The following is a 23,391-nucleotide window of genomic DNA, read 5'->3' as shown; positions in this document are numbered from 1 at the left end:
CAGTCAAGCCATATCCACAGAAAAGGTTTACGTGACTAAAGAAAGCTAAATAAGACAATAAAGGTCTTTCATTATGAGTTATGCTTTTCTTCTACAGAAAGCTTTTTCTGTTGCTTGCTATCGTTAGGAACAGATTAGGAAGCAGCACCACACTCTGATAGTATAAACAGGAAGGCCTTTCTGATTTCTTACAAACATTTCCAATCAGATAAAGAGGGTCTTACACGCCCACAGATCACGTCAGAGAAACGTCAGATGTGTGTCGTATCAGAGTGAGTTATCAGTTTTCACCTGAACTATTAGTAGCATTATTATCTGTTGGATCAACATTAGTGTTGCAAGTTTTGTGTTATGAGTGCTTCATTTTAACTTCCATGAAATTAAGGAGTTGAATGATCTTAAAATCTCAATCATCGTGGACATTTTTCTGGTCTAAGGTCTGACTAAGTCCCCCTGAAAATAACAACATCTGCATTACAGAAAATACTGTTCGCAAACCTTTTGAGAAACACAGTCTGGACAACGCGTCCAAAAACAGTGTAATATATTTTAGTTATGATAATGATAGACACGATCCAGTCAGGAGAAGGTCAGACAGAAAACTTCCTTTTCCAACTAAAGAGGAGAGGAGTAATTCGAGAGAAGACGTGAAGTAATACCTGCAGTAAAATGAGTTGTCGGGTCAGGAGAGCAGGGGGTGACTCTCTTCTCCTGAGTGGTTCGGGAAGCTGATCCATCAGTTGGTTAGAAGTTGTAAAACCGAGCCATAATGTCCATCCCCAAAATAGTGGCAACCATAAAAAGGCCCCATACTAGCAGGAGTGAATGCATTATTTGTGAAAGGTGTTTACGCTTTTACACTTGATGAACTAACAAACTATTCCTTGGATATTATACTTTAAATGTCATCCTTCATTTTGCCTTGTGACCTCTTGTGTTTTCTTTTCTGTTGGAGAAGAGTTGACAGAAAACTGATTTAAACCTCCTCTTAATACTATAATTGGCTAATTTTCCCATTTTGTAAAGCAAGAGATTTAATCTAATCCTTATAATGTCTATGGAACCCACTGAAGCACAGTTCGGGCATAACTGCCCAAAAAAAAGGATTAAATAAAACAGTGACTTTAAGCTTTTTGGCTCTATGTTAATATTACATCTAATTTCATTACATGAGTTCAAGGTAAGGTGTCTAGATGTTTGACTTACTGCAGGAGACATGGTAACTAATTTGAAATGCATTATTTTATGTATAATACTTGAATAATAAACACTTGAGAAACACATTATGTTTATGAAGAATCATCTTATCTTTACATGTAATAATTGAATAAATGCATAAAGAGAAGTTCTTTAATTTATTCACGTTGACTCAACATCATAGACTCAACTTGGAATTAAATGTACCACTTTACATTGAACTTAGACAGTATATAATTAGATGGAAACAAATTATTATTATAACACACATAGCAACACAGGGACACAACTTAAAGATAATCCTGCAACCTTTTCATGACAAGCTATGAATAGATTGTATTAAAAGCGATGCATTCTTCACTTTTAGAGTACAATAATTAAAAAATTCAACAAACCTTTGTGTCATGTAGCTAATGAACAACTTTTGTGAGGCAACATAGCTGATCGGTTTCATGACTGCAAGAGCAGCTGTTGTTTCTTACTGGCATTTTATTTTTAGAGCTGCAAACAAAAAAGTGTATCTTAGGTGTTTGGTTTACTGTGTAGAGTAGAAGTAGACAGATCTTTTTTTTAAAAAAAGAAGAAGAAGAAGTAAAACCACAGTGTATAAATATTCTGTCACAAGTGAAAGTCATGAATTCAGACTTCAGTGAAAGTACAAATGAATTAGCATCAAAATATAATGGAAGTACAAAAGTATTCAATATGCAAAATGGCTCATTTCAGAATAATATATATTATATTATTCAAATGTTTGATGCATTAATTTATACAGTACATTACTTTAATATTGCAGCTGGCAAAAGTAGGGTTTACTTTTCACTATATACCGCCTGTTGTTGTGAATTTCATCAGAGCAATAATAAAGTCTTATCTTTATCCATAATTATACAACATCATGTATTTGCTGGTTATGTTTTGTGAGCTCTATGATGGACATGGTATTTGAGAAGTGTCCACATAACATCATCCTGAAACAGATCCGTCCAGCTGTGTGAGAAACATCTGCATGACGCCGCCAGCTGGAGGACTCTGCCTCCTTGTGGGCGGGTCTCTGCAGGTTTACAGGAAATATGAGAATCAGGAAGTAGAAAAGTTTTTGACGGGCTACTTGTGTCGCCAGCATTAATAGTAAAATGTTTTAAAATTGACCTCGTTTAAAGACCGGATACACAAAGAGATTCAGGTGTGAAGGCCCGCGAGCGCTGCAGACGAAGCGTAAGGTAGGATTGAGTTCACATAACAGCAGCTGTGGCACGTTTGAGCGCCTGTCTGCATGGAAATAATATCCGCTGTAGTACATTGATATAAACTCCGATTAACAGGATACATACACAGGCAGAAGTGAAGAGAAAGTGTGTTTGAATGCACGAGTTGGTTAAAAGCAGAGAGGTGAGATGAGTGATAAAAGTGGAGCATGAAGTCAAGAACAGAGGCAGGCATGTTCTGTAACTGCTGGACTCAACAGGCCTGTGAACACTTACTGTACTTTGTACAGATCTGCACACACTTCAGAACCTCCATAGATCCTGTGATGCATATTTGATTTAATGACATCTGGTTAAAAAAAAAAAAAGCAACATGAAGCCAGTGTTGATACACAACCAGTCAGTTTTGGAGAGTTTTGAGTAGCAAATGGAAAATAAATCAGCACTGTCCAATGGAGCCCAATACAATACTGATATCGGCAATGTATCAACTGATATTATCATTATTATCTTTATAGAAAATAACTAACTTTTCTGAAAGGGACCCCATAATTAGTTTTGAGAGAATTGTAAACACAAAAGACTTTCATCAAGTGAGATATTTCACAGTTAAAAAGATCATCCCTGTCAATGCTATTGGACAAATAACTTTATTCTAATATCTTTGGCATTCCCCGCACTGCGACAGGCCTTTTTCACAACAGACACGTTGACTTGTTATGGAAGAAAAGTGCAGGTATTACTAACAACATTACCAACGGCTTGCTTATATTCAGGTATCCCAGTGAGCCGTGACAGCGTGGTGACAGTGAGTCAGCATGCACTGAAACCACAGCAGCTGAAGGGAATTCTTCGTTATTCACATCTGTGCTTTTCAAACTGTCATATGTCAGCAACATGACACAATACAGATCAATCTGCAGCCAGCTAGCGCAGGCACATTCTGTGTATGTTAATGTCAGTCATATCCCAATAAGCACAGGATGGATCAGATTAAATTTGATAAAGACTCTCCAGAGGATGAATCCTTACATCTGTGGTGATTTTGAGTCGCCCGTAGCTCAAAGATTACATTTGTTCCTCTCTTCTTTCTTTCTTCTCTTCTCTTCACCTTTCTTAGCTGTACGTTCAGAGTAATGCTATCATGGCATTCTGAGATTAACATTAAAAATACATGCTAAAGTTTTTTCAAATGTTTTTAACTTGGTAAAGTTACTTAAGGCCTAGATTGATCAAATCTGGACGAAATGTGGCGCTGAGCCCGACCAGCTGAGTGAGGTCCTAAAATATCCTCTGTACAGACAATTAACTCTTTATTTAGATAACAACAAACAAACAAGGCTTTTTATCTAGTGCCACCCTGAGGGCTAACTTTACTTTATTCTTGTTATTTGTTGCATTGGGTGCAGGACCAGCTGAGGAGGCCATGAATCGAGTCCCGCTGCAGCAGCAGCAGAGCTGCGGGCCCTGGGAGATGAAGGAGCGACTGGGCACCGGAGGCTTTGGGAATGTCACAAGATGGCAAAATAAGGTACACGATACACACATATAAAACACTGTTACATCTTTACTCTGTTAGAAAATTGGGCTTATGGTGGTAGACTGAATGTCTCTGAAAAGACTATGGCCAAATTGGTAAAATTAAAAGTATGCCGAGTTAGCTATTATCAGTTCCTGTTTGCAGTGTACTCATGAATGTACAGAAAACTATCACTGGAGTACTTTGACAAATAAGAAAACTTAAAACTGTGATGATTCTAAGGCAGGCTCTGTAGGTATAAGTGGATGTATGAAGGTTCATTCACAATGATATCCTCACAAAGTGTAAGTCACGAATCTAAAAATAAGTGTATCCTGTCTGTGTTCAGATGTGACTGAGTCATGACTCAGTGAAAGAATACCAGTTTTGACCCAAATTTCAGCTTACACACTCTCGCCTCACAGTTTAAAAAACCTCTGCCTGAAATCACTTGCTTGTTGTCTGTGTTTATACGCAAACATTCTTAGAAAACCTTCCATTTCGCATATGAAAATGACACGTCAAACTTTTCTTTCTTTTTTTTTAAAGGTCCAGTGTGTAGGATTTAAGGGGATTTAGGAGCCGTAATAGAATATAACATGTTTTTTGTTACCATAAAATGAGCCTCCCACGAAGTCCACCTTGTTGCACCGCCATATTTCTACAGTAGCTCAGAGCGGACAAACCAAATACTTTAAAGAGGCCCTTTTGTGTTTTATTGGCCATTGTCGGGAGGGTGAGGCATGGGGTGATCAGTTGACTCATGTGCATCCACACTTGCAAGATGCTTGTAAATCCTACTAATCTGACCTTTAAAAACAGTCATATTAAGTCAGGATGACATTTCAGGGCAGTTGATTAAAAAAACCTCTGAATTTGATCGTTTTCTCACCTGCACCACTTTGGTAAAGAGTATGACATCAGTCCAGGAAGCTGTTGGTTTTCTATTGTAATGATATCACTGTAACTCACAGGATGAGAGCATTGTAGAGTTGCATCATTAGCAACAGGACACTATGGGAATACGAACACGCCCGCTGAGTGGACCTTCCTCTTCCTCTTCTCCTTGAGTTGTATTACTCACGCTCACTTTTTCGAGACAAACTTAGAGCTGGCTTTGAATCAGGCGGCATCATCAGTGATGGAGAGTCATAAAGTGTGGTTAAAAACTTACGAAATAAGATCCTTGGAAATGTTTTCTCTTGTGTTTTCAAATAGATTTTTACGTAAACACTTGAATTAAAGTAAACAGGTGACGTAGCGGCTACAACTCTGACCATTGTAATGTTTTTGCTGAATGAAATCTGGCGTGTGTGTGTGTGTAGTTTTAGAGGCACATTATAGTTTGTTTACATTCATTACACCTGTATAAATTTGCCAAAATCACACCTGTATTGTGTGTAAAAAAATCAGTGTCTTCAAGACTGCATCTAAAATATGACAAATTGAGATTATCATTTGATTTAATTCTACTTTATAAAGTAGTCAAATAAGTAACGGTCAAAAATAAATTGTGTGTTGTTTAACTGTCAGATTAGTGTTGAAGAGGCGACGGCAATCACTTTACTGTGACGGGCAATGCTGCCACTGCTGCTGCTCTGATGACTAAACATCCTTTACAGTAAATTTCCTGTCTTCCTGTATTAATGACAAAACTGTGGGTTATTAATAGTTCATTAGCTCAAGGGATGGGAAGCAGGGCGGTGCCTTTTCCTTGATGGTGCCATGAGAAACAGGTAGTGAGATGTCCTCATTATTTTTGGCAAGTGGTTGGATGTACAATATGAGTTTGGCATCACTGTGCAGGTGACGTGTCCCGGTTTGGACTCCATTCTTCTTCTTTTGACGATCTGTCTGTTTCACTTTATCGTCAGAAACACCTTACTGTAGGGCCGCCTGAAAAGAAACCAAGTTTTAAAACCAAAGTGGTCATGCTATAAGTACATTGTTTACATTTTATTTACGCTTTTTAAAACATTATGTAGCATCTGTGACATGTATTGTAAAAGAAGAAATGTCTAAATTTGAAGCCAAAAATGAGGTGTTACTGCTTTATTGCTGTTTATTTGATGGATAATAATGTTAATAGAGCTGCAACGAGTAGTTGATTCGACAGAAAATTAATTTGTGGCCATTTTAATAATTAAACGCAATTGTTTAAGTCATTTGTCATTCAAACGTTCAACGATTCCAACTTTTCAATTCTCAATATTTGTCTTAGAATTGAAGTAAATGACATATCTCTGTTTTTCAAACTGTTGGTCGGAAAAGAAAAGACACAAGATTTCACCTTGAGCTTCAGGAAATATTGATGGACGTTTCCTCTGTTTACTGACGTCTTATAGACCAGATGATGAACAGTTGTAGCCCTAAGTGTAATATGCTCATACAAATATGAGGCCTGCGTGTTGTTGCTACTAGTTTGCCACTTCCTCTGGTATAATCTACAATCTATTTGACTTTAATTATGGACACTTGGAGATGTTAGATGGTAATTAACCACTAAATGTACTAAATATTCTTAACGTGTGTTTGTTTTCAGGACACAGAGGAACAGATCGCCATAAAGCAGTGCCGTCAGGAGCTGAGCGAGAGAAGCAAAGAGAGATGGTGTCTGGAGATCCAGATCATGAAGAGGTCAGTTTCACTCCCGCATGCATCGGACTACTAAAGGAAAGGCAAAAACCTGTTCATCTCGGCGCCACCGCCCTTCCTTTGTCACTTTCAAATACCAGTCATGTGCAGGACACACAGCAGACACATGGCAGACCACCAGATGCCAGTCTGGCAGTTTGCCTTTCTTAGATGGATCACAGTGAAGAAGAGAGAGGGGGATGACTTGCAACAAAGGGTCTCTGTAGTTTGTCGGATTGTATTTGTCTTAACTACTGGGGCGTCATTTAAGAATCAAACTAACAAGTTTGATCTTAAGAATGACTCAAGCAGAAAACCACGTCTGAGGAGGAGTTTATAAAAACTTACTGTGGCTTGGAAATGGTCTTATCTTTCAGCAAAGTCTAGACTTAACTCGAGTGATTTTCCTGCCAGTTATGGCAGTATGGGTCACATACAGTATGAGTCCAAGGCTGTGGTGGAGTGGTTTTGTTTCTCAACCCACTATTTAGTCATCTGAATAATACGCGTTGTCATCAGTCTCCTCAACCATCGCTGAGATCTCGTCTTCCAGATGAGTTCGATTTCCTCTTTCGGTCCATCTCTATTCCAGCTTTAACCATCATTTGAGCTGCCGTTTTATGAAGGTGAAATCACAAGGCAGGTGCTGTCAATTTAATTTGACTTGGTATCCAACTGGATTCTTAGAAAGGGCTTGAACAACTTTTTTTATGCACAGCATCTTTCATGAATCAGATGTAAGCATACCTACATCTGTTACTGATGGTTCCTACATACTTGATCTTAAGACTAAGTTCAAGTATCGATCTAAGACCATTTTTATAAATGAGGCCCAAGGAGACATGCCCATCAGTATTCCTGTGTTTTAAACAGGAATTTATGCGGGACTATGTACAATATGAGCACATTGACTAAAATTATAATCTATAAATTAGATTTTGACACAGGTCATCCCTTTAGGATTTTGTAACAAAGCAATACTTGCCTTTAGGTCATAAGATCATGGAAATATTACAGAAACAGATATTTATATAGACAAAAGTTACAATATGTTTGCCTCATCCCGTCACTGACAGTTTTACTTTTACGGTTGGTGATCTTATGCCAAAAAAGACCAGATTTCCTAACTGTTTTGTTTGTTTTTTGTTTGATCACGTCATCTTACTTACGCTTGTTTACAACAGATTCAGTTCTCTTTTTTCCCCGTAGTGATGCATCTCAGTGCGTGACACACTATTTTTTTAACTCGGCTGGAGAAATCGGTGATTTCCCCATTTACTTTTTACCCTCCAGACTCTTTAATGCATTTCCTTGAAGCTCTCTTTGGCGCAGGAGGCAGGTTTTGGTTTAACATGTTGTGACTCAGCGTGGTACATTCCATGACAAGCTGCACGCTAATGACTTTGACATTTGACTTTTTTATGTACCCATCTGTTTCACAAGTTTTCTCAAAATACAAAATTCAATTTGTATCCTGAAATAGTAAAAATCACCCAAGACATTAAATCGTTAGAACAGCATGGACGCTTGGGTTATTTTGGTCTGTTGGTGGTTATTTCTGACAGGATAATGTGCCGCCTCCTCATTTGCTCTGTTTTTTTTGTGTGTTTCATTTCCACACACGTCTGTGTTGTCTATTAACAGTTCCAGTTTGGGTCACTGGAGTTGAATGGCAGCTCATGTGGGTTTTGATTGTTTGTGAGATGCAAAGTGTGTGTGTGTGTGTGTGTGTGTGTGTGTGTGTGTGTGTGTGTGTGTGTGTGTGTGTGTGTGTGTGTGTGTTTTGTCATATGCTGGGTGCAAACATGGGCATAAAACCATTTATTTCCTAGTGTCCTAGTTTAACAAGTGTGTTGTTTTCAGGCAGACATGGTCACAACCACAACCCTCCATGCACCCACGCTCAACTCGTGGAGAAACCACAGGGCAGGGGACACATATATGGCAGCCTTCCATTATATTATTACAGCTACTTAACACAGACCTACCAAAGTCCTGAAAAACACATCATTTTCACAATGTTTTTGAGTCATAATGTGTTTATAGTGCTTATATTGCATAATTTTTAGTCAAAACCAAGAAAAGTATATCTTGTGCAGGTCCACTATTTCATCCCACTCTCTCCAACCCTTTTTCTATCCACACTTCACCCAAAACGTGTTTTCAAATAAGATGAAGTGAGGCAGAACAAAGATGAGGGAAATATTTTCCACATCAGATCATACCTCGACTCCCCTGAAACATTATATGATGTATAGTGTTATGGTTCCTTCTTCCTGTTGAATCTGGTATCAGTTTGAGTTTGTTATCTTTATTTTTTAGAGGACCTGAACTTGCCAAAATCAGAAACACGTTGTCCCAATCAGAGTTATGAAACAGCGAAGAATGAGAAACAGAAAGTAAGACAGAAAGTACCTAATCTAACCTAATCAGTTGCAAGGATTATCAATTAACTGATGAAAAGGTTTGCACATAACTATGAAAGTATGTCGTGTTGGATACATTTGTTGGAAGATGGAAGGTCTTTATTTGTGATTAAAGGGGTTCATATGTAACAATTTGTAGTAATTTACATGTATTAATCCCTTTTAATTTTTGCCCACATGTGAGTGGATTGTAACGTGATGTGAAAAGTATCTTGGTTGCCTATGCAAGCCTGTGAATGATTGTTTAATGCTGCTGGACTGTGCATTTCTTTGTGAAGGACTTGAGTCAGATTTTCCGTGACAGTCCAAAGGATGTGACTTTATGCACATTCTTGAGCGCCTCGTCTCAGAGCCTCTCTCAGCTCAGCTAACGGAGAGAAACAGTAGCTAATGTTAGTTTAGTAAATGGAGTCCGCTAACAAAGTAACAAAGCACAACACAGTAAGCTTTCAGCACAACACAGAAGTTGCACAGAGGCCCTTAAATGTGATGCATTGGGTTTAGGGTTAACACTGTAACTAGGTAAGCTTTGAGACCTAATTTGCCTGTTGGGCCACAGACTGTAAAAAATAACAGCTTGAGTTTAACCAAAACGAGCCATAGCAGTTTGTCCAACCCACGTTGAGATGCAACTGTTGGGTACATTTGGTTCATCAAAGATGCTAGCAACGCAACACATAAAATACGATAAGCAGAAACGTCAGATAGGTCAAACCCCCGTGTTTAACTATATACTGTATCTTTAAATGTTACAGTTACAGCTGAAAATGACCACAGAAATAAACAAGTTTGCAGATTTCACACATCTCCACATTGCAAATCAATCCCCAGTTTCTATTCTCTATTACCTCTTTGCCATCGGCTTTTGTGTGTATTAGCAATGTGTACACTCGCATTTACACCTGAGTCAACTGACTCTGCAGTAGACAGGTTTTTATCACCTCAGCTCGGCTCAGCTTGGCTTTCATCTAAACGTAAGACCCGGGTGAACGCGCTAAATTCTGACCTTTTCCCACCACACGAAGAGATGACGCGTTATGAGCATCAGGTGGTGGCGTGTAAATAAGGACACTGTAGTAAAATGTACAAATCACTGATTAATGTAACATCATCACTGGCCTCCATGCTGCCTTCTGCTTGCTTGTGTTTACTTCTGCTGGAGTTGTTACCTGTTTCCGGCACATTCATGACGTGAAACATGACTTTGGTGATGTACGATGTAACACATAAGATGAAAACCACAGATGGGCTGCCTTGCCTGCGGGAAGTGGGAGTGGGGTGACCCGCGTTTTTAAAAAACGGTGTTGACCCACTAATTTTGGTGGAAGTCAGAATCGTTGTTAGACTTGTCTGCAGGGAAGCAGAAATAACAATGCTGCACAAAATTCTGCTTATTTTTTCTGACTTTTCTCTTATTTTTTTTATTACCAGATATTTTTGTATGTTAAGGCCTCTAAATTATATTTAAATAACGCAAAGAAAATAATCACTTATGAGGTGAAACTCACACAACTTACTGACTCATTATTTGCAAACTGGGTGGCAAGAAGACATTCCATCATTTTAACAAGTCAAAAGAAAAAGACACAGGGAACTATATTTGTAATTTTCCCACACATTATCTTTTATCAATAATTACATTTTAACACCTCAACTCTGACAAACTGCACTGTGACTACTGCATTTATAAATGTCAGCATTTGTCAGTGAGACTATTGTTTCTCAGCACTGATAGAAATATTATACAGAACATTGTGCAGCCCGACTCACTGATGTCTGCCCATTTCTGCTCACGTAGGCTGGATCATGTCAACGTGGTTGCAGCCAGAGAGGTCCCTGAGGGAATGCAGAAAATGGTGGCCACCAACGACCTGCCTCTGCTGGCCATGGAGTACTGTCAGGGAGGGGATCTGAGGAAGGTAAAAGTCTGTGGTATGTTTGCGAGAATGTTTGCAAGTGGTTTAGGACTCTGGATTAGAGCCCATAGACCTTCGGGCAAAATGTTGAATCATAATGAATTAACAAGGAGCAGTGATCATGTGTGGTGGTGATGATCAGTTTGTACCACGTTTCATGACTCTTTCTTTCTCAGCAGCTGGCCTGAATATGATTTGGCTCTGAAAACCCCCAACAGAGAGACAGACAAAACTGAAACCACAAATGTCGTTATTGCTTATATTTATTTGTAGTTCCCTGAGTTTCAGGTTCTCACACATGACTGTGACTGTCTGGTTTGTTTGGATCAACTACTCCTGGGGGAGAAATCCTCAGCAGTTTTTTAATCTGAAACTGAGTGCGCAGCCTGAGGCAATAGACGATGTTGGCACCAGGCAGCCATTCGAGGAGGAAAATGCCAACCATCACAAACCGCAATGTCATAAAAATTTCAAAGCATCCCAGATGGTCGAGTTGGGGCAGATGGAGTGGTTAGCGGGCACAGAGAGTGGAAAACTGCACCATCCTCTTTTGTCAGGCCGGCCGCAAGTTTACAGCAGTAGAACGCTTTAAATATATTGTTTGAACGTCCCGCAAGGAACTTTTAACTGGTTAAGAAGCGGTCCCAATTTAATACTGATGCCACTATTTGACCTACATAAGCAAACAAGACCATCAGTAGGAAGGCTGTTTCTATAGCTGTCATAATTATTCTTAATCTTTGTCTTATCTTATTTGGATAAATCATAAAATTAAAACTATTTTTATGACTCATCACCGTGCATCCTGCAAACAGCTGCTGCCTCTTTAGCCAGAGGTAAGCCAGATTGAGATTTGGCGGTGCACTTGAAGAAAGAGGTTGTCAGGCCCGGGGCTAGCTGGCTAGCTGGTTAGCATGCTAACTTCAGTAGATAACTCGGCAGCACAGTACATACACGTCTTTGACCTAATGTAATTATTTCTTTACATTCTGTTTATTTTTGGTTGATAGTTGAATGTTTTAAACAAAAAATCCTACACCTCGCACCTTTTAAAGATATAATATGACATTTCTGCATTAAAATGTCTAACAATGACTTGATCTGTGTTCTATATCTTATTGAGTTGTGTGCTTACATTTTCCCAAACCATTTTCAAACCCAGAGAAAGCCTTGATTTAACTGATAGTAACAGTGCATTTCATTTGGTCCCCTGTCATTAGAGCTTCTGGGAAAACATCAGATGAGACATCAGAGAGTGAGGAACATAAAACATAAATACATTACCTCCTCTGAGTCACTTAGATGCATTTTCATCTGCAGTGGTGGTTCTTTAACAATGACGACAACAACTCCCATGATCCCACGCTACTTCGAGACGTCATCAAACTACGTGTTTGGTGTCCAATGTTTTGATTGAGAGACCCCAAGTGGCAAGGAATGCATCGTGTGTGTTTAAAACAAATCAAAAGCTATACAACAAAAGTGTTGATTTTGTTTTCTGCTTGCGTCCGAGCCTGTTCATGACCTCTGTTCAGCTGTTTTATAGAGGGATAGCAGAGCAGAAGGGTTTAAAACATGAATAAAGACGACAGATTCATGACCTCACAGCTAAGACTGTGTCCACTTATATTGTTTTCTTTCGTGGTTCATGTTATTTAAGTATCAAGTGTATGTGTTTGTGCTCTCTGCAGTATCTGAACCTCCTGGACAACTGCTGCGGAATGAGGGAGGGCTCCGTTTTGATTCTGTTATGTGACATCTGTGAGTATCCGCAGCTCTTAAATCGTGTAAATGTGAGAGTGATAGATTGATTGGGCGATTGAGTGAGCTGGCGGCGTGATTAGTTTCCTGTAGCATGGAGGAAATGACCGTGGTGACCGGTATCATGATGTCATAACCACCAGCCTCTTAGTCACCATAGCAACAGCTCACAGTCAGACGGAGGTTTACGTCAGCAATCACACTCACACTCTGACACGAGCGTAATTTACGAATCAACAACGCGTTGCATATCACCAGGGGTGTAAACAGCTTCAAGAGATGACATGTGGTACGGATCACACATATCGAGAGTGTAGAGTGGAGAGGAGAGGAACACACACACACACACACACACACACACACACACACACACACACACACACACACACACATACAGAGAGAAACTCCTTTTCCTGTTACCAGCTGGTGGACATTTCCTGATAGTGAGTGATCCCCTTTAAACTGCCTCACGAGTTAGGGTAAAGACACAGGCATGTACACCCACACCCAAACACACCCAAACAGAAACACACACACACACACACACACACACACACACACACACGGTCATACATTCAGGTGTCACAAAGGTTACGAGTTATGAGTTCCGCTTCGTTGAACTCACTTTGCCAGCACACATGCTAGTCACCCTTTGACGCACAAGTGAGGTGACATTACAGTTTCAGTTGTAAATTAAGACAAACCCTATTAGACTTCAGTTCCGACAGATTAAAGGCTGAAGAATGTATATACGAGTCTCAGCCTCTTAAGGGTCAGTTAAAGAGTGACCTGACACCAGACTGAAAAGCAGGGTTTTATATTCAATCTGGTTGAAATGTTTGAGGCTGTTTGACCTCTGAAGCTGCTTTGTTGCACCTGTAACCACAACCAACAGTGATGTCACCGGGCACGGGAGTACACCTGTGCACCACTGAACCATCAGCAAAAACAATCATTTCAGAGTGTTGATTCAATTTTGAAGAGCGACTAAACACAATATGTGTGAGCATTTTTTTTATTATCCATAATTAAAATAAACAGATGAATTTACTTCCATTATCTTTGCTTTCGCTCAGTCATCTTCAACAAATTGTAGCAGCCGAGCATAGATTGAAAACACAACGCACGTGTTTACATTTATTATGTTTCACCACCTAATTAGTTCTGCTTTGAGGGACCTGCATCCCAGTCTTACAAAATCATTTTCGGCAGTCATAATGTCGACAATTTGGTTTTATTGACTGTTCTGTATTGAGACATAATCTTTGAAGAGAGAATTGCGATGTATCTGAGAATCAATTTTTTTCCCCCACCTCTTCTATAAATGGAGCTGCTCAACATCTGATTGTTGCATCAGTTGAGGCTGAAGAACAAGATTGAAAATGAAAAGATATTTGGTGTTGTGGAAGTTACCAGACCCGAGTAGACCGCTCCTCATCTCTTCTTGCTCGAGGCTACATTACCCGCTTCTAGCATAACAATACTGGGATTGCTGACCAAACTGTCCACAGTGAATTTGCATTGTCTGTAGTGTAGGAACCAGGTTCTGACAAGACAGAAGAATGCGTTGAATCACAAAGCAAACATCTCGGGTTCTTTTATTTTTAAAATGCCCTTCATGAGTCCAAACATTTAAAGGACTACTGAATCACCCTTTTACAGGGTCTGTACAAAGTCTTTTTCAACTGTTCTGTGTTCAAGGTTTAAAAATTGCTTAAAAAATGCTCAATTTTCAACATAATCTTGTGTCACTTACATAAACCAACAATCCTTTGATATCTTAAATGAAACAATCCTGTTGTCGTATTTGTTGGTTGTCTTCCTCGAAATTAGGAGGAATTAGATAATCATTATCAAAACGATTGAAGTAAATATGAACAGCTGATAAAAAACATGACAGGATTCTTTATTGCTGTTAGTCTCAAGTCTGCAAACTTTATTTTTTGCAATTGCATTAAAAGTAACAATTTAGATGTGATTAAGCTTCACTTTTGAGACTGGATGTTTTGGGGTTTTTTGCATTTAGGTGTCTTGAAAGTGCTTGAAAAGTACTTGAATGCATGTACAGACCATGAAAACAAATTTCCTCCACAGAGGAAGAATCTGAATCCGAATTAGCTTTTAAGTTACTCCTTCCATCCGCTTCATTGGTCTCGCTCTAGTTTCAATGCAGCAGTAACTTATTTCATATGACTCATAAATCTTCAGCATGTAATTTACAATGCATGCAATAACTCTGCATTATTCCTTTCTTGTGTTTCTTCCTCTGTCTCCTTTCAGCCTCGGCTCTAACCTACCTCCATAAGAAGAGGATCATCCACAGAGATCTGAAACCAGAAAACATCGTGCTGCAGCAGGGAGAGAAGCGAGTGAGTTAAAGACGTTGTGAATCGTCCTGTTATGACAGATACACCCAAACCACAACAAAGAGGTCATATGCTGCAAGTCTGTGTGTGGGTTATGTGGAGTAAGTGCAGGAGACTCGTTTCTCTCACGTCGTCCACGTCTACCCTCACCAGTTGAGCACAGCTTTTTATGTGGAAAACTCAATCCTTTTGCTTACCCTTGCAGTCAGGAGAAACTCTTGAGATTCTCTTGCTCTCAGCTTCATCTCTAGGCCTCCCTTTATTTTGTTCATTATGCAGCAAATCAAATCATGTCTTCCTCCAGCCTGCAACAGGACACAAGAAAACAAAGAATGTTACATAAATGAGACCAGACATATTAAAGGGGTTATATATTCAGGTTTATGAAACACTGCAGTGCAGTTTATAACTTTAAATGGACACTTGTTTTCGTCTGGCATATTAGAGAAACAGTAAATCCAACATACTGACTTAGTTTGGGGTTTGAGAAGTTATCATAACAAAGGGGTTCGACACAAATGGACAGAAAACCATTAAAAGTGAATTAATGTTCATGTATCCTTAATTCCCTTAGGATTTAAAGAAAAATAGGAAATACACTTATTTGTGTTCTGGTTGAGAGTTTGATGAGATGATACCACACTCATATAAACAGGATAGAGCCAGGGTTAGCTTAGCGTAGCGGTACACAGCCAGCCCAGCTCTGTCGAACATTAATATAATCTGCAAAAGTTTAAAAGCCTTCCTGTAAGTTATCAATTTGTATTTAAAGAATCAAATTCAGCTGATAACACTTTTTTCTTTCCTTTTCTCCTAATCTCAGTTGATCCACAAGATCATAGATCTCGGCTATGCTAAAGAGCTGGACCAGAGCAGCCTTTGCACCTCATTTGTGGGAACACTTCAGTACTTAGTAAGTGATGAAAACACATTCTCAGCTCAATCTTCTCATCGTATTCTGGACAGTAACAGCTGAACTTGTGTTTTTCCTTCCATCTTTCAGGCTCCAGAGCTCATTGAGAGGCAGAAGTACACAGTCACTGTGGACTACTGGAGCTTCGGGACTTTGGTGTTTGAGTGCATCACAGGATTTCGCCCTTTCTTACCAACCTGGCAACCTGTTCCTTGGTAGAACACCCTTTCATAAAATCCCATATCAAAACTAAGTTGTTCAAATGTCACAAAAGTCACTGTAACGGAAGAGAAGTCATGTTTTCCAAAACTAGTTTGAGTTTGATTTCCCTCCCGGTTTTGCGAAATAAGTTGAACAATGACTTTTCTGAATGTGAAGCAATGATAAGCTCAATTCCAAGTAAATGTTACTGTTACGTGCCTGGATTCGAACACACAAGGAATATATAAATAAACAGGAGTTGCCAAAGCAGAGAATTGCAGGATATGTGGGTTGTGCCTGCCAGCGCCCCTTGTGCCTCACTAATATGATAAATGAAAGATGTGAAACTCCAGGGGGGGTCTGGGTTACATGGAATAAAAATACCCTCCTTTGATTGCAGAAACTCAGGGTCAGTTCTTGGCACGTAACTGGCCGTGTGCACAGGTTGGATTTTACCATGATCAAATTGAGGATGAAATTTGTACACACAACGAAAGAAACATTTGTACACTCACAAAAAGACAAGAAACGCAACCCCAAAACTACATTTTCACAGCTTTTCTCTCATATAATCCACCTTTATCCTTTCCAGGCACAATAAACTGAGCCTGAAGCAGGACAATGATATTGTCGTCTACGAGGACCTCTCAGGGGAAGTCCGCTTCTCTAAACATCTGCCGCAGCCCAACAACCTCAACAGGTGATCTTTTTTCCCCTGAAAAAAAAAATGCCAATTTAAAACTGTTATACTTAGTCTAACATGTTAATTTGTGTTTGACAGTTTGTTATTAGAGAAACTGGAGAGGTGGCTGCAGCTGATGTTGAAGTGGTCTCCTCAGGAGAGAGGCAAAGACCCCAAGTCTACACCCAGCGACTGCTTCTCCCAGCTGGGGCTCATACTGCAGCTCAAGGTTAATTTAACAGTTCTTTTGTTTACTGTTTCATTTATCTCATTTTCCCCCATGTGAATGTCTTTTTGTTGCTTTGGTCTGATGTTGACAAACCTTATATGGAGGTTATGGCAAAATAATGAACTTTCTAAGGGCCAAAGTGCTGCCCCAGTGTTTTTACATTTTGTTGGAATTTAAAGGGATTTTGCACATTTACTTATCTTCCCTCTAATCTTTCTTCTCAGCTGGTTCATGTCCTGAACATGATGTCTGCTAAGATCCTGACATACTCAGTGTCGGATGATGAGACTGTAGCAGACCTGCAGCTGAGGATAGAAAAAGACACGAGCATCCCCCCAGCCAATCAGGAGCTACTGCTGGAGGCGGGCTTAGCCTTGGAGCCTCACGGACTGGCCACACAGTGCGCCATAGATTACACAGTAATATCTAGCATAAACACTGTACACTGTACACACAATACCTTCACAGAAAAGTCAACAGCACATTGTAATAACAGGCTGAATCATGTTATTATTGTTATCTGCTTCTGTAGGAGATAGACGGGCGACGGACAGACTTGCCTCTCGTCTTCCTGTTTGATCGTTCCTCCTGCAGTTATGAACCTCAGTTTGCTCCTCGCACTCTCCCAGAAAACATCCGCTTCGTCCGTGAGTACACAGAAATAAGCAAACAGTCATCACACACTTTACCACATTTAAATCACACATACTGTTGAGATACAAAGAGAACAAACACAGTACACCTTAAGAAATCATGGTTAAGCTCATTTTCACGTGTGACTGAAGCTGTAGATAAAAATATGAAATGTTTTTAGGTTTTATGTGCCACAAACATTATTGCCAGAATTTAAAACCTTGTGGGTAAAAAGCCCTTTTATGACTGCAAAGTGTAATAACTAACATAACAATAAACATTCTTTGCCTTGCGTGTCTCTCTCTCTGTCCTTTGTCTTTGTCATAGAAACCGACCCTAAGCACGTTCTGGCTTACAGCCCTCTGAGGAGGACTTGTGGCCAGGCGTGGCACACCATCCGCTCCCTGAAGGAAGACTGGCAAAGACTGCAGCAGGGGCAGAAAGCTGCCATGTAGGACATACGCAAAAAAACACACACAAGCTCCCACACGCAACATACACAGGCATAACACATTTTCTCTTTCCTCCTTCTTTCAGCATGAGTCTGCTGAGACACAACTCTTCACTTTCCAAACAGAAGAACGAGATGGTGTCCATGCACCAGAGACTCATGGCCAAGCTGGACTTCTTCATCACCAGCCTGCACATTGACATGGACAAATACCAGGAGCAGACAGCCACCGGGATCGGTACTGTGTTACAAAAACATGTTGCTAGATAGCAGGAAGTTTATACTACAACTGCCCAAACTGCTTGTTATCTGTCCTTTCATCGTAATTATTTATAACTTAAATTGGACGTCCTGTTTACCTCAGGTGGAAAGTCTACTTCAATATTTCAAACAGTTTAGCTCTGCAGTGATTAATGTTAGTGTTTTTATGTTTTTTAGCATCAGAGAAACTCCTGGGCGTGTGGAGGGAGATGGAGCAGACAGCTGTCAGCTGTGGTCAGGTAGCGTTGAGTGTGTTTCTGTGCGCGTGTAAGGAAAGTTCACATTTGCTTTAAAAAGACTAAAACCCATGTGTGGGTGTCCAGGCCAAGGTGAGTGAGCTGGAGGAGGAGATGATGCAGCTGCAGTCAGACATCGTGGATGTGCAGAGACAGCCGTGGAGGAGTGGAGAGGCCCTGGACACACTGTAAGTCTGAACCAAACTCAACTACAAAAACAATGAGAAAGAAAAACGACTGCTATGTGATCTTGGACCTTGTTCTCTTCCCCTCTTTGTTCCTCAGTGAAGGGAAGGCCATGGAGCTGTTCCGCAAACTCAGAGAGAAACCCAGAGGTTTGGATGTCATGCATGTGTTCACTTCTTACGTAACACTTGTTTCAGGGTTTTCCTGTGAAAATAAACCTCAATTATGTTCCTCTGGCTTTCCCTTTCCTTCCCTCTGCTCAGACCAGAGGTGCCCAGGAGACAGTCAGGAGGTGGTACGCCTGGTGGTTCAGGCTGTGCAGTTCTACGAGAGGAAGCTCAGAGACTTCTACACACACCTCAGGTACTCAAACACCGAACGCTAAATGTTTTATTAAACAGTTCCCAGCGCACATAAAACAGGGCTCATTTTGCAGTCCTCCAAAGGGCCAAGCACACCTTTTGAAGAATGACCAATACAGTATGTCATTGTGTTTGTGGACTGGGGAATTGAATTGATCCTGTGCAGCCCTGTGGTTGCAATGCGTAACTCCCCTTTTGGGAAATACACCGACTAAATACAGAGAAAACAAAAAATAGAACAGGTAAGAAAAAGACAAAGACAGGAAGTGCAGAGCAAAACATGCCACACAATGAGAGCCTTTCAACATAAAACAGGAAATAACTGAACTCAAACTCAGGATCATGACTTTGGTTATAGACATATCATTAACAGTATATTATATTATACATTGTACATGTAATAGACGGATATATAATAGCATAATGCACAGTGAAGACCTTTGCCAAGTCATGCGCCTGTATTAAACTGAAACTGACACATTAATTAAAGGCTCTGCACAACCACACAGGTGTGAGCAAGGTTGTAAAAATGAATCGTAATGGTGACACAGGCCTCTTTCACAACACACATTTGAACATGCTACAGCAGGAAAAGCACAGGTGTAAATAATAGTAATAATAACAGTAATGCTATGCTAATACTGGTTGTCGTGCATGTGTGTGCACTGTAATGTCACTCGGACACTCAAATGGAAACTAATCATTAATGTTATTAGCTACGCCTGGGTGTTCCCTGCTATGATAAGTAACTGGCTTTTTTAAATGTCTGCAGGGACAAGGGAACAAACAGGAAGGTGAAATATTTATCTAGTAGACACTGACACAGTCCAGAGAAGAGGTCAAGTAAAAACACTTGTGCTGGTGAATTATTAACATTTACAGCCGTAACATGATGACTAACTGTAAGGTAACAAATTAATTAAAGACACACGGATATTTATGGCGAAGTGTAGAAAGTCACAAGCTTTTATTAATGAAAGGTTTCTTTTTTAAATGAGCCGTCCAGTCTGCGGTTACTAATGTTTCTGAGTCATTAATGGCCTGATGCTCTACTTCAAGAGGAGACAGTCATGTTCAAGTTGGGAACCATACATGTTTTCTAAGATCTTGGTATGAGACCAAAGATGGCACCTATTCAGTCCAATAAGAATTGCTCACCTGATGCAGACACCAAAACATTTTTACCAAAACATTTTCCAGCCTCTTGGTTCTAACTTCCTGGTTATGCGTCCCTCTGAATATACTCCCACTGGCCCTGACTGCGAGTTCCAACTCAGCCCATAGACTTTACATCCATGCACACAACCTGCATGCATCAAATATTTATAATAGCAAGAGTCATAATTGACCTTGTTTGCGGTCCAAGTTGTCCTGTCTACAGTTTTACAGACATATGTGGGGAAAATGCCTTTCTGGAGGCAAGGCAGAGCGGCGGTGCCGTATCCATGTCTTAATTATACATCCATGTTGGGAACCCTCATAATTCTATTTTTGTGTGTGTTATACAGTAAGACCGCAGTGTGCCGCCAGCGCGTGATGGAGCTGCTGCCGAAGGTGGAGGGCGTGGTCCAGAGGATGGCTGAGAGCGAACAGGTCCTGATGAGTCTGCAGGAGAAACGACAGAGGGAGCTGTGGAACCTGCTCAAAGTGGCCTGTGTAAGGCGCTGGACTCTCGCTTTAGGGATGCCTGTATATAATTATATAACTGCATATAATTGCATAATGTGATTTGAGTAGCTACAGATAATAATCATAGAATAGCAGCAGCTTGGTTGAATTCACCAAATTGCTCCAACGCTCATCAATGATTCATTTTTCATATTGGACAAGATCTCAAAAATGTAAACAAGAGTTGTTACAGTCACCAGATCAGATTGTTTCACATCCTCTACAAGAAGCAGGTGCTGTGTATCTTATTGACCAACACATAACAAAGTGCTTGTCTTGTGCAGAGTAAAGTTCGCAGCCCAGTGAGTGGGAGTCCTGATGGATTAAGAACCCCCTCTTCAGTGCCGCCTCTGCTGACCCCCAGACACAGCTTACAGCAGTTGTGAGTGTACTTACACACACACACACACACACACAACCACACACACTGGGAAGGAAGTTTTCCATCCATGGTCTGAAACTCGCCATTTGTAAATATTATTGACCACAGAAAATAAACGTGACGTGACATTTTACTCACCCACACAAATATTTTGGTAAAGTCAGCCAAAACATCTCGTTTTTTGACATTGGAAATGTGTTTGTTGTCCATCTTTGAACCTTTAGATTAATGATCTTTCTTCTTGTAGTGATTGAAAGGCTTACTTTGACAAAATATGGGATTCATTTCTTCCATTTTTTAAATCAAGATCGCTTCTTAGATGTAACGTGAAGGAGCATGGCTGTAGTATTTCAAATGAAACATGGTTTGCTCACCTTTATCAGCCATGTTCAAAATCAATAAAGGTTTGGGTTTTGTTTTTGTTTTTTTCCCACAATAGCCTTGACTACCTAGGTCAGATTTGTGGGCGTTTTATTTGTATGTTGATGATCTCACCAAAACTCACTACTTTAATCTTGCTTTCACACACTCCTCAACGCTTTCCATTTCGTTTTAAGACAGATATCGTCACCAGAACCTCTCAGAAAGCAAAAAAAATCTCCTGCATAAACACAGATAACCTACTATCAAAACGATGAGTAACATCTGTCATGAATCACTTTGGGTGTGTTTACAGTGACGAGTCTCTGGTGGAGGAGAGCAGGACGTTTGAGAGTCGACTCCAGAGTATGCTGCATGACACCATCCAGGAATCAGAGAGCAGTATGGAGGTACAAGCACGCTCACACTCGCCTTGTTCTGGTGCCAAAAAGCTGCCTGGTGTGTTTTGTTGCTTTTGCCTGAATTATGTGTGATGATTATTAAAAGACACCACCCTTTGTTTTTGTCCCAGATGTTGAGCGAGTGGAATTGGCTGCGCGGAGGCCAGAACTTCTCCAGTGACCTCTCCTAAACTGGATTTCATTCTCTGCTTACATATGATACTCTGCTGCCTCTGTGTGGATGCGATGTCAAACTACATGAGGCTTTTTTAACAATGTGAATTGGGTAATTAGCTGCTGGCACATATTTCCTGAATGAGATTAGGGAGTAGGTGACATTGTAAAAGAGGAAAATGAATGACCACCTATAATCTGTTCTATGTCTGATTAGGATTAAAGCAGGATCTTATTTATTTACATGTGAGTAATTTTAACAAAATATAAAATATGTTTTGGGATAAAATTGCACTTCATTATGCACAAATCTGCCATTACATTGATAACATGAAGCATATCAGATGATCGTAACACACAAACCATTCAGAAAATCCCACTCAGAACTCGGGGCGTCACGATTTCCAATTCTAAATCAAAATTCAAGCATTTGATTTCAATTAATGAATTCAAAAACAGGGTCTGTTGATCTTTTCAAATCAGATCAAATCAAGACTTGACAGTCTGACAAAAGCCAGGCTGTCAGTGCTGAAAAAAAAAAATTAAATTAAAAAAGAATGGAGTCGCGACCCTAAAATCAAAAGTATAATTCAGGATTTGGAGAAACGTGACAACCCGAGTCAGAACCTACCTGAATGTTACAGTGTTACAGTCTCTCTTACACACATGAAAACAATCTTTGTTGTAGAATTGAGAAATTTCATGAATGTAAATAATGTTTTTAAAAAAACTTTTCGCTTATGTTCTGAAACTATATCATTTAGTTGCATTTGCTTCACCATGTTTGGTCAACTTTTACCAGAAAACTACAGACCACACTTTAAAACAGGGTTTTAGTCAGATTCTAAAGTTATCTCTGCTTAACTGTGTTATGAGCCTCAGTGTAAATGTACATCTGTTTTTGTGTTTCTCAGTGGACCATTAAATTTTCTATTGCTAATTTGACTGTAATAAGAAAATACTTTTACAATATTTGGACATTTATAACTGTAAAAAATGACTATTTTAACTGCATGCTGATTGTATGATTGTTACCTTTTCTTTTCTTTTTTACATATACTGAAATAACACGGAGGGTGGACACAATAACAGGAACACTTGCACAATATGGTGCAGTCTAGCATCCCTGCAATAATTAGTAAGCGTAGATAACTGAGTGTTGTGGAGCTCATAATGCAAAATTAATGTTGAGACAGTGTCAGAGATTGGGTATGACACAAACACA

At 39.8% G+C, this 23,391-nt stretch overlaps 1 protein-coding gene across 1 annotated transcript; it reads left to right on the top strand.

Annotated features, from left to right (window-relative positions):
* The first annotated feature begins 2,293 nt into the window (after nucleotides 1–2,293).
* On the top strand, nucleotides 2,294–23,106 carry ikbkb (inhibitor of nuclear factor kappa B kinase subunit beta). The gene is made up of 22 exons (XM_084361053.1): nucleotides 2,294–2,420; nucleotides 3,815–3,936; nucleotides 6,467–6,561; nucleotides 10,783–10,903; nucleotides 12,592–12,661; nucleotides 14,942–15,030; nucleotides 15,851–15,940; nucleotides 16,031–16,155; nucleotides 16,734–16,841; nucleotides 16,923–17,052; nucleotides 17,277–17,471; nucleotides 17,585–17,699; nucleotides 18,013–18,136; nucleotides 18,223–18,374; nucleotides 18,575–18,636; nucleotides 18,721–18,821; nucleotides 18,919–18,968; nucleotides 19,083–19,182; nucleotides 20,690–20,837; nucleotides 21,134–21,231; nucleotides 21,908–22,001; nucleotides 22,124–23,106. The coding sequence occupies exons 2-22, from the start codon at nucleotides 3,832–3,834 to the stop codon at nucleotides 22,181–22,183; spliced, it is 2,232 nt and encodes a 743-aa protein (XP_084217179.1). The 5' UTR covers nucleotides 2,294–2,420; nucleotides 3,815–3,831; the 3' UTR covers nucleotides 22,184–23,106.
* Nucleotides 23,107–23,391: the final 285 nt, after the last annotated feature.

Source organism: Pagrus pagrus, assembly GCF_965226575.1.
Source record: "Pagrus pagrus genome assembly, chromosome: 8".
In the NCBI taxonomy this organism is placed as follows: Eukaryota; Metazoa; Chordata; class Actinopteri; order Spariformes; family Sparidae; genus Pagrus; species Pagrus pagrus.
This window is presented reverse-complemented; position numbering and strand designations above follow the sequence as displayed.